This window comes from Rhinopithecus bieti, unplaced genomic scaffold, assembly GCF_001698545.2.
Source record: "Rhinopithecus bieti isolate Rb0 unplaced genomic scaffold, ASM169854v2 scaffold_37555, whole genome shotgun sequence".
In the NCBI taxonomy this organism is placed as follows: Eukaryota; Metazoa; Chordata; class Mammalia; order Primates; family Cercopithecidae; genus Rhinopithecus; species Rhinopithecus bieti.
In genome coordinates, this window is record NW_016815947.1 from 132,847 (window position 1) to 149,797 (window position 16,951).

At 47.4% G+C, this 16,951-nt stretch overlaps 1 protein-coding gene across 5 annotated transcripts in view; it reads right to left on the minus strand.

Annotated features, from left to right (window-relative positions):
- GALNT14 (polypeptide N-acetylgalactosaminyltransferase 14) overlaps positions 1 to 16,951 on the minus strand; it is a 235,575-nt gene that overhangs the window by 68,182 nt on the left and 150,442 nt on the right. For all 5 annotated transcript variants that reach the window (XR_001881883.1, XR_001881884.1, XM_017854208.1 and 2 more), the window contains one exon: positions 11,643 to 11,812. Coding sequence is in view for 3 of the 5 variants with exons in the window: in XM_017854208.1 (XP_017709697.1) it covers positions 11,643 to 11,812 (170 nt within the window). In the remaining 2 variants the exon portion in view is untranslated. The remainder of the gene's footprint in view (positions 1 to 11,642; positions 11,813 to 16,951) is intronic.

Below are 16,951 nucleotides of genomic sequence, written 5' to 3' on the forward strand. Positions count from 1 at the left end.
AAAACTGCTTGAACCTGCCGGGGAGGAGGTTGCAGTGAGCTAAGATCAGGCCACTTCACTCCAGGCTGGGAGAAAGAAATATAGGGCATGAAGAGTCTTACTCTAAGGGCTTACTGCATGGTTCATCCTCTCCTGTAGGAATTGCCCCAGGACCTTGGGCCCAGCACAGAGCCTCCTTGAAATTTCCTCAAGCCAATCCTACCAGCCCTGTTTCTTCCTGGCAGTAGAGGCACATGTGTTATATCATAAGAGCCAGTGGTTCTTTGAAGCACTTGGGGGCAAATGGTAATGGAACTTGACAGTGATCCAAGTTTTAAAGAGAAGACATCTGTGTGTTCCAGCTCCTTATTCTAGACTGAAAAATGTGGGCAGGTCACCAATGTTTGCAGTCAAGCTGCCTTCTACATGATGTGCCAACTCCAGGAGCAAGCAGCTCTGCTATTGCTGTGTTTAACAGGTCTGGGGCTTTCAGATAAGTGAGAAGACATGTCAAACCAGCCTACATGTGCACCTCAAGCTGGGAGAGGTCTAGTGACCTGCACTGCGTGGAAGGCATGAGAGGGTGGAGAAGGCCCGCATGAAGAAATGGACAAGGTGGCAATAAAAAGGGCTCTGATGCTCTGTGGGGACCCTGGAGTCCTGTTAGGAAGGGAAGTATGCGAGGGGAAAGAGTGATTCAGGGCAGGGGGAGGGGCGGCACTGCCGAGCAGGAGGGCTTCATGTTTCTGGAAATAGCGTCCAACTTACTTAGATCCTAAGCCAGTTCCTGCATGCTCTTACTGGCAGAAGTCTTTTCAAACCAGCAGACAAAGCTGGAAATGACCTTAATAAGCATCTCCGGCTTATTTCTCCCATCTTACATGGGAGGAAACAGACAGGGAGCTGAAGGCATTGTTAGGCAGTATCTTAGAAAGGGTATGCATCCTCTCAGGCTCAGGACAGTTATTTTTTCCCCTTACTTTATCACGCTGTCTCAAAATACTGGACAAAATGGCAAAAAATAACCAGAAGAAAGGCAGGTTACTGAGGGGGGGACTGAGAACCAGGCCCTCTGTGCTTGGTTCTTGAGCAAAAGGCATAGACAGATGCAGAGAGAAGGGGCACAATGCTTGCTCGGGCATGCAAATGGTTCAGAAACTTAGGAAAATGTGTGCCACTTCATTGATCAGCAGGGAGAGGCAAATTTAAACCACAAGACACCACTACTCAGCCTCCCGGCAGGCAAAAATGAAAGAGACAGACGATAGCAAGTGATTGATAATGAGGACTCGGAGTAACAGGGACTCTGCTATAAGCACTTCATTAAATATTTAATGATATCTACAAAAGCTTCTAGGGGTACAGCCTACAGAAACACATATGCCCGTTCACCAAAAGACAAGTAGAAGCTTAATCATAGGAGCTCTAGCCATAAAAGCCAAGCTAGAAAAACCCCAAATGAGCATTGATAGTTGAGTAGATATAGAAATTGTAATACATTCATATAAAGGAATACTACACAGCAATGAGAATGAACAAACTGTGTCTTGCAAAATGTGGCTGAGTTTCATGCACGGAACTTTGAGGGAAGCCAGATACACAAGAGTACATACTATGTAATCCCATTTACATAAAGTTCAAAACCAAGCATTAATCTTGTAGATTAATCATTAATCTACAGCTTTTGAAGACAAGGTAGCCATGAAGGATTCTGATGGGGCATGGGCAAAAGAGTGGCTCCTGGCAAACTGAGAATATTCTTTAACCTGATGTAGACACTTGATGCAGGAAATAGGTGTGTTCTCTTTGGAAAAATTCTTCAAGATGTGCCTGCAGGAGGGGTGTACTTTTCCATATGTATGTTATATTTCAATAAAAGATTTCCTTGAGAAAAGATGAAGAGAGTTTCTGGTGTTGGGGCAGATTTTGCTTGTGCTGGAAGATTTCAAAAGCCACTGAACTGGAACATGGAAAGCTCATGAAACAGACAAAAGCTGCAGCCAAACTCAACAGCATTGTCTTTTCCACTCCTCCTGTGTTCCCCATAACACGGAGGAGAGCACACCCGGAATGCAGAATGCAAATCCAGGGAATCTTCTTCGCCCCTCTTCCTCTGTACTTTAAAGACAGATAATTCAGAGGAGAGAGAACTGATACTACATTGCCCTTGGTGTTACTGAAACCCTGAGTTCATGGGCCAGGGCTTATTTTCAAGGCTAACTTAAGGGGTCATGCCTCCTGTGGAAAGTGATCTGTAAGGTGGGGAGGTACTAGTGGCCTGGGGAGGGGAGTAAGGTAGTTCCCACTTGTCCACCTGGGGATTTATTCACTGGGGCATTCAAGTTCCATGAGGGCAAACTTTCAGTCTGGCTTTTTGTTGTTGTTGTTTTGTTGTTGTTGTTGTTGTTTTTAACTGATCTATACCTAATAGTCTTAGACTCAATAACTTGTAGAATGAATTATTCCTCGCAAATATTTAATCCAAATCAGTTTTCCATCCTGGGCATTGAAAATATCTCTACATCTCTTTCCACATCTCTTTTCCCTGCCTCGTTCCCCAGGTAATGTGAAATGTAGGAGGCAAACTTAGGGAGGGAGAAGGGAAATCTATCTCCAGAACAAAGACCACTTGGTACCTTTCAAAGCCACACAAGGTTCTTCTTGGGTTACCTGCCCACAGGCATTTGGCCCAGAGAGCAGAACACCAGATGACACTATTTATTGAATTAGATGGCTGAAATGTATTATTTTAGTACCTCCGGGCAAAGCTAAAATATAATAATCAAACTATCTTAATTAGGAAACCCAGAATCCTCATCTATCACCTCTTCTCTTTGCCCTAAATCACAAGTCAAACACACACACACACACACACACACACACACACACACTTTCTCTCAGTGAACTTTAGACATAATAATAAGTTCTATGTTTGTGACAAAATAAAATAAAATATATGGACCCACAATCTGAAAAATTGATTTTGCACTTCAGCCAAGCACGGACTAGCTGTGTGACCCTGGACAAGCCTCCTAACCTCTCTGAGCCCGGATCCCCTGACCTAGGTGTGCGGTTAATCCTCTAGTCTTGCTGTTCTGCTCAAGTTTGTGCAGCCCACACTGGTGCTCAGTCTGGAAACCCAGCAGTGAGTCTGGGGATAAAGGACAGACTCCTTTTCCAGGCCCTACCAGCTCCTTCTCCCCTAAGACTGGCTCCTGCTTCTCACTGTTCCTGCCTTGCTTCAGAATGAACTCCCCAGTGGAAGATCCAATGCCCCCACCCTGAGGATGAAAATGCTTTCAGCCCAAGTTCCCATATCAGGCTCTAGCTCCCAGGCCAGCCGCCTGTTCAGCCTGCACTTTGTTTGGGACAGTTGTCCAGCCTTGGGGTGGGGGCACCACTCCTGCCTGGTACTGCTTTGCTCCTTCACACTTTGGCTTCCTCCTGGCTGTGGTGCTAGCCAGGAATGTGTTACTTAGGGCATCTCCCAGGGTTGCTGTGACAATGAGGCAGTGACAGCATGAACATGGAAGAATTCCAGGGTTTACTGAATAAACTCTAATCTCCTTATCCTGAATTCAAGACTTTGCCACATGTCCCCAGGTTATCTTCCAGAATATTCTCCCCCATTCCTCCCCTCCATCATTCCACACCCTAAGTAACTGGGCTTACTCCTATAAAACACTGGCTCTTCTATCTCCTTACATTTCCTTATGCTTTTCCCTCAACTTGAAATGCCTACTACCTGGTAAAATCCTACATGCCCCACTCACCAGCACACTAACTGCAGCCCACGCCATCTCCTTCCAAAAGCCTCTGCCTCCCAGCCACGTGTAAATTCCTTCTCCTTCACAGGCCAGCCTAATGCTATTTTGTCTTTTTCACAGGACAGTTCCTAACTCCTGTGCTGTGCTACATGGCCAAGATGGAAATAACTACACCCAAACCAGGGACAGGGCAGGAGCTGGGTGCTTGAACACTGAGGGCAGGAAATTCGTGTATTAACTCCAACAGCAAGGGTATGGCCTTAACATAATCCACATTTGAACATCAGGAATTGGTCCCATGTCCATTTCTCCCACTAGGCCATGAGTCCCTGGGGAGTGCACACTAGTTCCTAACACAGGACTTGGCGCATGGCAATTGCTCAATAAATGTGTAGAGTAAAGGCATGAGCAAATGACTGAGTGAATGAATGAATGAATGAATGAAATGTACAATGCAAGGTCAACGTAGCAGGAATTCACTAAGAAACAAGGTGCAAGAAAATAAATTAAGCTAAGGCAGCTTAGATGAATTCTCATCCGTATTGTTGACTGGTCCCCTTTGAAGTCTGAAGAGTTACCCCTTTGGGAAATCTCCCAGAAACTCAAAAACACAGGCACTCAAAGAACAGCAGGAGGGGCCTGCAGATCAGGATTCAAGGAAATCAGGCGACCAAGACTGGGGAGGAATCCTGACCCAGAGGCCCTTGCTAACTCCTGTGCTTTGCTATGTGGCCAAGACAAAACTAACTACACAGAAAACAGACATGGCAGGAGCCCCTGTGGTCGTTCCTCTCCTCTTACCCTGGCAAGATGGTACTGCAAACTGCCCCAGGCTGTGGACACAGTTCTGCTGCAGAGCCACTTCCAGGATGTCCTGCAACTCTTCCTGCTGTTCCCTTCCTCCCCTAGAGGAGGAGATGCTCTGGAGTGACTCAGAGATCAAACTCAGAGATGCTCTGGAGTGAAGGCACTTAGGCCCACCATCAACAGGCTCATATCCTGTATTGAAAAGTGGCGCATGGGGGGACCAGAATGTCACAGAGGGGACTAGCTTGTTTGCAAAAGCTAAGTATCTGTGATGGGCTCTCCCTCACCTCCCCATGGCTGCATGGTGTGGAATCACTAACGCTGTGCTGAGCTAGTGGAATAGCCTTGACTCTGAGGCAATATGAACATTTATGCTTTGCCATTCCAGCTGTAAAGATTTTTATCCTATTACTGCTAAGTGACGAGTACAAGGAGAGAAATGATGATCTTTGGCAGCCATTCCAACTGAGTAAATAGAAGGAGGGAGAATTGCTACGAGAGGCTGGGCCACTGCCCCCTCATTTCCCAGGAGGAAAAGGAGCCAAGGAAAAATGTCTTCCTGGTGGGATCAAAGTGTGGAATTTTCCCTCCAGGCAAGTGATGGGCGCCCCACTGTCTGAGCCATTTAGCACCGCACTGAACAAAGGCTGGGAGAATATGCGGAAGAAAACACACAGACCAAGCCAAGCCAGGCAGAGGTGACCCAATGAGGCTTCCCCAGGTAGAGCTTTCAGCCCATAGCTCACGAGCTCAGTCCACCCTGACCCCTGCTCTCTGCAAGCAAAGCAACCCCATAATAGGCACTGCTAGTAAGCACACACATATGCTTTATCAAAATATTCCCTCCCTCCTGGAGGGGTGTGTCTCTATTTGTGGCTACTTGTCTGCCAGATGTTTCATGTACCACTTGGATAATAGCAAATCCAGCTGTTGTCACCAGAATGGGTGATGGGATGGAAGTGGGACAACTGGAAAATGAGGACTACTTGCTGGACCAGTCAATGCTTTATGTATTGAAATGTAATTGTGGCTAATAGTTCTCTATCGTATTAAAATGCAATTGCGGTTTTTGCCACTAAAGGTAATGGCAAAAAACGCAATTACTTTTGCACCAACCTAATATATAAATAGCAGAACTCCTCTGGACAATCATCTCAGACTCACTTCAGCCAGAAGTTGTCTGTTCTTTACAGTGAATTCGATAGTTAAAGCACATCACCTACCTCTCACCCCCAGTACATGTAGCCCCATTTTATTCATCTTCATGATCTCACGGGACTTAAGCAGTGACCTGGAAAAGAAGGCTCTCCTCTGTGTTAACACAATTGTCGACCTCATGAGGGCAAGTTGGAGCTAGGATGTCCCCAGGCAAGCTCCATGTTTTGTTCAACTGAGGTGAGTGGGGGCCAGCGTATGTGTATATATCTGGAATGAAGAGACTATAAATGGAAGAAAGGATTCATCTATAATTGTGTGGAGACTTGAGGAATGATGAAGCTTCGAGGTTAGTCAGTTCAACACCTTTATTTCGCAACTGAGAAATGAGGCTGAGAGGAGCAGGGATATGCTGAAAGCCACTGAGGGGTACCTTGTTCTTGCCTTGTCACCTAGCCTGAGACTAGGGATGAGAGAACCAGGCTGCAGCAGAGACATGCATGTCTACAGGCTGATGACAGAGGTTTCCATCTCAGCAGTGAAGATCACATCAAACACGTGTAAGGGGTGTGGTGGGCACGGGAAGGCCGTTAACCCCAAGCACGAATGAGCAGGGCATGTCTGCGAAGCTGTAGAACTTACCTTTTGAACCATACTGGATGTAGCGTCACTCAGTGCCCACCGCCAAGGACCCTGGAAATCCTGGGGAAAGGCTCAAAGCCTGTCCCTGTCTTAGCTCCTTCTACTCCTGCTCTCTGCTATCTCACATTCCACATAGACTGGACTGTCTCTTACAAAATACCATGGACTTCATGGGCGAAGAACTAAAAGAAAAATGGCTACTAGCTTCCATTCCAGATATAGGGAAATTAAGCCCCCAAGCCTCTCTAGGCTTTTTTAAATCACATGGTGCCCTGCATGGCTTGCTTATAAGGGGTCCACACCGCCGGTGCACCTGGGGATTCAATCAGCACAGCTGCCTGCTGGGCAAAACTTCTACAGCCTTCCTCCTTTCTCCCCCTCCTCACCCACCTGCTGCCTCCTCCGTCAAGCAGCATCTTCAGATTTCTGAACTGCTCACCCCAACACCCGCCCTCCTGGCAGCACTTGCTCTAATGCTCAGCTAATAGTTCTCTGTTTCAGGCGCTGTCCAAACGCATCCTATAAATCAGAATCCAATTACTGTGGTAAGAAAATTGGAAGCAAATTTAATAAGCTCAGACCCCTCCCACATGCAGTTTCTTCACCCTTCTTTTTTCAGTAATGAGAACTCTTTAAGGGAAAAGCATTTTTCCTTTAACTCAGAGTCTATTCTGATTCCTTCTACGAGGCCCCTGAGGATCGAAGGGTGATGAGAAGGGGCTTCCTTTAGCTCCTCTTTTCCTCGCTACACATACAGCAGGTGGGAGAGGGTGGCCATGTGCCTTTCCAGTCTTATCCTCCCTTTCATTTGTTCAACATTTATTGAATTCCTATCACACACAAGGAAAGCACTGTGGGAGATGCTCAGCGTGTTACCCCAGAGGGCAACTGATATCAGTAGGACCTTAGCTGCAAGTCATGATGGGAACACAAAGGAGGCCCAGCAGGGGCAAAGACTGTATCAATGTGATTGGGTATCCTCAAGGAACCAGAAGTCCAGAGTGGGCCAATGGCAAAGGGGCCAGGAGTGACCCCACTATAGGAGCTTCTCGGTAGAGGTGACACCAATTGCTAGGAGGATGGCAGGACATGGAGCCTGTGAATGAAGGAACTGGGAAAGGAGGGAGGGGCAAGAAGGAACCAGAGAGGCCAAAGTCTTGCAGGGCCAGAAACAGAAGTCATGTCAGTGGAGAAATGGAGAGGGCTGTAGTGTGTTGGGAGGTGGTGGCCTTATTCCAGGGCCTCTACTCTCTACTCAGACCCTCAGCCTTTTGGCCGCACCAATCCCACCTATGAACTTTACCTGGGTTACAAAAATAAGCCACAGGTACAAGCTGGTGTTCTGTGGTTTCTAAACTCGAGCCGGCATTAGAATCACCTGTAGCTCTTGCCCAGACGCAATCAGTTCAGATCGCTGCACTCCACCCCCAGAGTTTCTGACCCCGTAGCTCTGGGTGAAACCTAAGAGTTTGTGTTTCTAACAAGTTCCCAAGTGATGCTGATGTTGGTGGCCTGCTGGTTTGGGGAACCAGAATTTGAGAATGGTTGTTGTAAGTCCCTGCTATTCAAAGTGTGATTCATGGACCAGCGGCGTTGGTACGACCTGGGAGCTTGTTAGAAATGCAGACACTCGGGCCCCATCTGAGATGTACTAAATCAGATTTTAACAAGATCCTCAGAGGGGTTCTTTGTTTGCCTATTTAAGTTTAAGAAGCGCTTACCTAGAGTAGTAGTTCTTAACCCTGGCTGGGGAGCTTAGAAAAGAGGTACTTCAGCTGGTTGGAATCTGGGTATCAGCACTGAAAGAAAGCACCCCAGGTAATTCTTGTAAGAAGCCTGGATTGAGAAACGCTATGACAGATGCTAAGGACCAGCACCCCACACTCATGGGGATTTGACACCACTCACTCCCATTTCTCTGGAATTGAACCTGACCTTGAAACCCACCTCTGTTCTCCTCTGCCCCCCTCACCATCCCTGACAACTTAGTGATCTTAATGCTCTTTCCTGGTACTTGGGGTATAGATGTGTGCTCACTTTGGGGGTTAGTTGTATCTCTTGCCTGATCATCTTGAGTTTTCTGGCAGAGACCTCTCCTTCCATTCCTGGCCCTTCAGTATCAGCCTGCCCACATACCCTGTAATAATAGCAACAACTAGAATTTGAAAAATATTTTCTATTAGGTAGGTAAATACTTTATATATGTTTTATTTGCTTTTTATAAAACTGAATTAGGTAGGATCATTATTGTGATTTTTACCCCTATTTTCCAAAAGAGGAAACCGAGGTACAGAGAAGCTAGGCAACTTTAAGTTTACTCCTAGTCAGCAGCACAACCAGGACTGTAAACAGGGCAATCTGATCCCAGGATCAGTATTGCAATCTGATCCCAGTAACAGCCCCTGGGCTGTTACTGCCTTCCATTCAACTCTGCTTTTACAAAGAAGGCTTGGCCTTGTCCTGTTGCTGGTGATGGGGTTGATAATGCATGTTTACATTTCATTTTTGAGAACTTAGGTAAAAAGCAGGGCTGGATTTACAGCAGAGATCTTCATTGCAATTTCGTCCCCAAGGGGATGTCTATGGCAAAGTCTGGAGACATAGTTAGTTGTCACAACTTGGGGAGTGTGCTACTGGCATCTGGTAGGTAGAAGCCAGGGATGCTGCTAAACAGCCTACAATGCACAGGACACCCTGCGACAAAGTATGATCTACCTCCAAATGTCAGTAGTGCTGCAGAGAATCCCTGGTCCCCAAACACAGGTCACCAGCAGCATCAGCTGGTCAGATCTGAGGCAGACAGGGCCCAAAAGGCCAGGCAAACTCCAGGAATTGCATCAGAATGAAGCTGGGACACAACGGGGAGACTGGAGTCACAGAAGGATTAAGAGACATAGCTGATGACTCCAACCTACAGTCAAGGTTTCCCTGAGAACCAAGAGCTGGAAGTGGGAGATCCCGTAGACAGAAGGGCTCAGTTGAAAGAAGAAAACAGGGCTTTGCTGGCAGTCTTTGGAGCTCTCATCACCACAAGGGTGACACCAGTATGGTGACTAAACTTGGCTTGGAGATGGCTGATCCAATTGGTGGCCCCTCACAGTGCTGGCCTGGGGATTTGCACATAGTAGGTGATCTATACCCCTAGATGGCTGCTGGTCCCGTGTGCTTGCCCTCATTCTCAATTGCCTGACCTTTCCTTTTCATGCACATCCAGAGTAAGTTCTTTAAGTCTGAAATTCTCTGAGTTACACAATCCCAGCTCCCACAGGGCAAGGCTGGTGCCCTGAGGCAGATATATGGCTGATACACTTTCCCTTTTTGTCTTCCCAAAGGGAGTCTACATTCTGTCTAAATCCTCTCTTCCCTTCTTGCTGTAATCCCAGCAGATCACACTTTCTTAACAGATGGAACACACTGGGCTAGGTGCAAACCCTGGAACTGGACATTGTGAGCTGGGCTCCTTGGAAACAGGCTCAGTTCTTCATCACCTACCACCACATATGCCCAGCCCTTGCAAAATGTTAGTTTCTGCCTCTAAATGGTAGAAGAAGGAAAGTGCAGAAACTAGTCCTGCTCGGAGTACCCCCACGTACCTGCCTACTCAGTGAATTACTTGTTGCCTTCTTTCTGCAGGTGGGAGCAGTCGCAGGTGTCTCTCAGGGGGCTGTCATCCAGATGCGCCAGCAACTTTCCTGGCTAGGAGACCTCCCTTTGCCCCTCAAGAAAGCCCTGGCCTCTGGACTCAGGACAAGGGTCCACCTGCCTAAGACCCAGTGGAGCTTCTCAGGCTCCTGTCTCCTGTCTGCTCCCTCTTCCCATCTCTCCTACATGCAGTTTCTGCTCAGGGAAATACAATAGCCTAACATTTAAATAAAATTCTCTCAGATGCCAAGGAGTAGGACAAGTGCCCAGGAATTTAAACAGAAATAATACAAGACTCTGACTTTCAGACGCTTTCAGGCCAGCAGAAGGGAGTAAGCAGGGTCTCTGGTCTCTGACAGTAGGGGACTGCCAGGAACTGCTGCTAAGGCAGAGTCTCATGGGTCCCTCGAGGGGAGAGTTAAATTCACAGAAAGTCAGAGTTAGAAGAAGCTGTAATATCATCTAGTTCACCCCCCTTGCTATATTCATAGGGAAACCAAGACTTCAGCTGCTTTTGGCAATGATAGTGATTAATAAGGACTGGCTGAGTCATTCCAAAGCATACATGCTGTAGAAGGCAAGGTTTCTGAGTAGTGCAACCTAGTTGGGGACATGGAGTCCGCCAGCCTTCACAGGGTACCAACTTAAGAACTGCCAGAGGAATCAGCCTCATAAGTCATGAAAATTCTTGCTCTTCTGCTCATAAACCCCTGTTTCCACAATGTGAGTACCCATGGACCCAGACAAATATAAGAGGCTAAGAAGCTAACACCAGTACCACAGCCTCTCAGCATGCCAGTCTGATATTTAAGGCTGATGCAAAGTCAAGTTCCTGCAGCAGACAAGAAAGGCCAACACAGGTCTTTGGCATTTCTGGGCCCCCAGTTTGGAGGCCAGGAGCCCGTGAGCGGAGGAGCTGGGACTGAGATTGAACCTGATTACCAGATCTCACCAGGGTGCATAAGGGCTGCTATGACTCTAAAAAGGGTTGGTTGTGAGGCAGAAAGTCTTCACAAAGCCTCTTCTTGCTGGGAAACAAAGCTTTCTACGTAGCTCCAGGCCTGATCTCTGCAACCTACTGAAGGCATGGCCTGACTAAAGGCTGGCAGGATGGAGCTGTGTGAACGAGCCCCTCCACAGGCAGACAGAAGAACCAATGGCAAGCTGGCTCCTCTTCCACATGGCAAAATGTTCAAGGGCTGGCACAGGAAGGCTCTCTCCCAGTCACAGAAGACATCGTCCACCTACCTGCCCCAGGGTCTGATCATCCTGTCTTCCCCTACTTTGGAACCCAGGCCTGGGTGTGGGAATCTGCCAGGGAAAAACAGGCCTTGGCTATAGTGTTTTTGGTGCTCTATGGGTTCGTGTCAAATGATCCCTAGGGTGAGGAGCAGGTTACAGCGAAAGAGGCCGCCCCTGCCCCCAACCTCCTGGTGGGAATTGGAGGGTTTGGGATGGCTCTCAGCAGTAAGCAGTAGGCAACAAAGACAGGGTCAATCACCAAATCCAAATCCCTTTAGTGTCCAACCAGCCGCAGATGGTCCAACCCAGTTCTTAGCACTGGGCGCTGCACACAGTAGGCCCCAAATCAAGCCTGCTGTTGATCTCTTTTGACTGCGGGGGTAACAGAGTAGGAGGAGGAGGAGGTACCTCAGATGGCGAGTGTCCGGGATGGCCCGATTGCTGGAGATCCGCTCACTCTCCCGCTGGTTGAAAGCATACAGCTTATAGGGGTCATCACCAACGCGCCACTTTTTGGCATTCAGATACCGCCGCTCATCAAACTGGTCCCACACGTCGTCCCAGTCAGCGTCCGAAGGCTGTGCAACACGAATGGGAAGTCTGTGAGAACGGCTCCCTGTCCTCCACTAGCCCCGGTCTGCTTATCAGTACCCGACCCCAGAGACCAGGCTTATAGTGGCAAGGTCTGGCTCAAAGATGGGGTCAGAGGCAGAACAGCAACAAACCATCAGCAACAATAAAAACATAACGATGACAACAATGGCTGCCACCATTTTCTGAGCACTTCTATATACTGGGTGCTGTTCTAGGATCTTGACTCATTACTTCATGTAGTTCTCAGAGCAATTCTATGAGAGGGATACCGTGCATCCCCTTATTATACAGATGAGATAACAGCCTGGAGAGGTAAGGACCTTGCCCAAGATCCCACAGTTAGGAAATGGCAGAACTGGAACTTGAATTCTAGTATCCCAACCCCAGAGGACATCTCTCCAGGGCAATTTGAGAACACCTGGTATGAAAGTGCTGGCCCCACGGCTGGCACAGAGTTTCATGAATGACTGTCATTCCTCCTCGGCTGTAGAAGAGGCAGTGATGGGAAGGAAGGAGGAGTTCCATCTACAGTGGTGTGCTACTCACTGCCACCCTATCTGTTCCTTTCTTCCTCCTACCCAGGAATCTGGTATTTTTAAGAAGCATCAATGGGGTAGTGAGTAATAACCCTCACTGTATGTGGAGAGCACCTTAGAATGTGTAAGGTGGCTTCTGTATTCATGATCTCGTTTCATCTTCACCAAAACCCTCTGAACTGAGTAGGGAAGATGAAGTTCCAAAAGGTTTACTGGCTTGTCTGAGGTCACACAGGTGGAAAGTGGCAGAGCTCAAAGCAGAGCTCAGTCTCTTGGGTTCCCCCAGCAGAGGAGGCAAGGGAATGCCTCTTAGCCACAGCCCAGGCTGCCTAGTATGGGTCTGCCCTGCCCACACCAGCTCCACAGCCAACAGACTGTCCACATAGCCAGCAGAAGGTGTGGACTTCAAGGCCTTGAGAAGCTGGACACCTAAATTTGGTGGTCACTTCCCAATGCATGTTAGCACTCTCAGCCCTGGGGAGGAGCTGGTTTGTATCTAAAACAGCTCAGACCTTTCAAGTTCATAAAACATAAGACTCTGTGTTTCCAGGAAGAATGTACTGATCAGGTTCTGATCTGGAACATGAGGATTGGTGTCCTGGGGCTGACACTGTCCCTGAGGTTGGGGTGCTCATTCATGTGTTACTGACCCCAGTGGCCATGCAAGTGTCTCAAGCTGCCTGGGTACTAAGGGCACTGAGCTGAGAGCTGCCCATCCCATTACTGAGTAGAACGCACCTCCTGCATTTGGGAAACCTGAACAGGGTGGCCCAGGGTAGGATCCACAGACAGCAGTGCAGGGGCTTGGCCCATGTGGCAGGTAAGAGGAGCTGCTGGCCAGTGTCCATGTTCATCTGGGGCACCATGGTGAGCTTATCCAGTAATTGATCTCTCTCTCTCTCTCTGTTATCTCCTTTTAAAACAGCATTCTCCTGCTAATAGCATAAAATGAAGCTTTGGAGACCAGAGATTTTTATCCAATAATTGATTTTATTAATGTCCTGTGATACTGTGGCTACAGAACATTCCAGAGGAAATCGGTGGGGGTGTGAAACCCCCAGCCTGTGCTTTGCAATGTCACAGCCTGATAGCTGTCATCTCTGCTTGGAACATCACCCCACGGTGACCTTGAAATCCCATCCTCATGGGAAGGGCCATAGAACTGTCTCCCACTGGCTCGCTTCCAATTTAATTTATCGCAATTTTCTAAATAAGATGTGAGCCCTGACAGTGCTCCGAGCTAGGGAGGAGCGATGTGGAGCTGGAAGGCCTCTACTCTTGAAGGGATTGCAACGTTGCAGAGAGACACACATGGAGATGCCTGCAACACACCGCAAAGTGAGTTCAATTACATGAGCGCGATGACAGGGCTGTGAGAGCAGAGGAGTGAGGGGAACTGGGGACAGCTTCTTGAGTCAGGTGTCAAATGAGTTAGATCTTGAAGGATGAGTAGGGATCTTACTTTGCTTAAGGGAGGATAGAGAGGGGAAATAAGTATGTAGCAAAAAGCTAGATAAAAGGCAGTATATTAGTCAGGGTCCTCTAGACAAGCAGAACCAATGGTGTGTGTGTGTGTGTGTGTGTGTGTGTGTGTGTGCATGTGCATATGTATATAGCCACATACGCATAAAACATTTCAGTCAATGACAGACAGCATATATGACAGTGGTCCCATACGATTATAATACTGTATGTTCGCTATACCTTTTCTGTTTTGATATGTTTAGATACACACATACTTACCATTGTGTTACAAATGTCTGCAGTATTCAGTATAGGAACAGCTGTACAAATTTGTATGATAGCCTAGGAAAAACAGGCTATACTTTACAGCCTAGGTGTGTGGTAGGCTCTACCACCTAGGTTTGTGTCAGTACATCCTATGACATTCACACACAAGGATGAAATTGCCTAATGTTTCTTTTTTTAGAGATGGGGTCTCACTCTGTCCCCCAGGCTGGAGTACAGTGGCTCAACCATAGCTTACTGCAGCCTCAAACACCTGGGCTCGAGATCCTCCTACCTCAGCTCCCAAGTAGCTGGGACCACAAGTGTGCACCACCATACCCAGCTCATTTTTTTTTACGTTTTATTTTTTGTGGAGACAGGGTCTCACTATGTTGCCCTGGCCGGTCTCATGCTCCTAACTTCAAGCAAGCCTTCCACCTTGGCCTCCCAAAGTGTTGGGATTACAGGGACTGCCATACCTGGCCACTGCACCTTTCTCTATGATGTTATATATATATAGTTGAAGTTGACACAGAAAAAATTTTATTATAAAAAGGAATTGGCTTATGTGATTATGGAGGCTGATAAGTCCCAGGATCTGTGGTGCTCATACTGGAGATCCAGAAAGCGCTGATGTTTCCAGTGGGGTCTGAACGCAGGAAAAGCCATGTTGCAGCTCAAAGACATCGGCAGGAGGAATTCCCTCTTAGCCTTTTGTTCTATTCAGGCCTTCATTGAATTGGACGGGGCACCAACACTGGGCAGGGCAATCTGCTTTCTTCAGTCTACTGATTCAAACGTTAATCTCATCCAGGAACACCCTCACAGACACACCCATAATAACGTTTGACCAAATGCCTGGGCACCCTGTGGCCTAGCCAAATTGACAAATAAAATGAACCATCACAGGCAGGAAGGCCCAGAGAAAAAAAAATCTGTTCAGGGAATGGTCAGCTCAGGAATGGCAAGGCCAGAATGTGGAGGACATGAGTGCAAAGAAAACTCCTGAATGCAAAGAAGACATGAGTGAAAGAAAACTCCAGAATGTAGCTGAGTCTGCCTGAAGCAGGTCATGGAGAAAACGTCTCTGGCCACATGTGAAGGACAAGGAGACCAGCTGGGAAGTGGCCTCAGCCGTGTAGCCAGGTGGGAAGGGACACTGGAACTGGGGCCTTGCTGGGTGCCTAGTGGGTCATTGCCTCCTTGTGCTGGAGAGGCAGGTGGAGGGGCAGGCACGCATGACAACACCAGGAAGGGTGGGTGCAACTGACCTCTTGGCCTCACCCCACCTCTACTCTCTATTCATACCAGATAGAGGCATGGGCCCAAGAGGGCCTGAGGCTGCTGGTTTCCCTACAGGGCAGTTGAACATCCCAGCATCCCTGGCTACAGTGCCTTCTGGGAGCACCATGTGCTGTGAGCTCTCCAGAATTTTGGAACTCTGGAATTCTGGCCCCTAGCAAGCCAGAGCAGCAGCCAGGCTGGCATGAGAAATTGAAAGAAGTCACGGAAGGTGTCCTTGGAGGGGCCTATTCCCCTCAGATTGTCACGTGCACAAAGCGCAGTCATAGTTTGCTGCACTGAGACCCCCTAAGGGAGAACCGCCCATACTGGGAGCTGGGCTTTTCTACAACAATATCTGAATATATTAAATAATGGTGAAGGTGTGTTTAAAATAATACCACTACATAAAGAATAAATAAAATAAAATATCACTATTTCAATAGCACTTTATATTTTATAAAGCAGCTTGCACGTATGTCATCACAGAATCCTCACCCAACCCCTATTTATGCAGGGTGGGATCAGTTTAGAGAGGTTAGGTGGCTGATCCAAGGTCACCAGCTGTTAAGTGATGGAACCATTGATTTAAACCTCCCAACACCAAAGACAGAAACAAGAAGCAGCAGCATCTCCTCTGCTAAGGGTCCGTGGGCAGAGAAAGACCCTGAGAGTTGGCTTCCAAGCTCTTCCATTCATGAGTCCCCACATCCAGCTTCCAAAGTGCCACAGGAGGGCACAGTGTGGGGTGTTCTGGCCGCACCGTCCCAGGACACCAGCCTCCTCCCTGACTCTGCATGGGGCCTTTGCAGTACATTGTATCTATACTGTGAATTCCATTTCCTGGCTCATACAAATATCCGTGAAAGCTTCTGAACACACATGTTCACCTTCCCACACTTCCCTGGTACAGGAAGTGATACGTCCCTGGAAAACAAGAACAAACACCCAGGAGCTCCCAAAGGGCTCCACTCAGAACTGGGTCCACTCCTGCGGGGCCCTCAACAGCATCCATGGCCCCCAAGCAAGCCCACGCTTCACTTTTTGACCTGAATGTATTCAATCTAGAGGGAATGTGTTTCAAAAGTATGATGCCACAAACAGAAAACACAAACATTATCTTGTTTAAAGTTTTATTTTTAATTAACAAATAATACCTGTACATATTTATGGGGTCCAATGTGATATTTTGTTACATGTAGACATTGTAGAATGATTGAATCAGGCTAACTAACATTTTTATTTCCTTAAATATTTATTTATGGTGAGAACACTTAAAAGTCTCTATTCTGGCTATTTTGAAATATGCAATATACTATTATTACTAACTATAGTTATTCCTCCTGTCTAACTGACTTTGTACTCTTTGACCAACATCTCCCCCAGCCTCTGGTAACCACCATTCTACTCTCTACTTCTCTGAGTTCGACTTTTTTTAGGCTTCACATATAAGCGAGATCATTATTCAGCCTTAAAGGAGCAGGAAATTCTGTGATTTGTGACAACATGGATGTATATTATGCTAAGTGAAATAAACCAGGCACAGAAAGACTAAGACATAATCTTTTCAATAGAAAC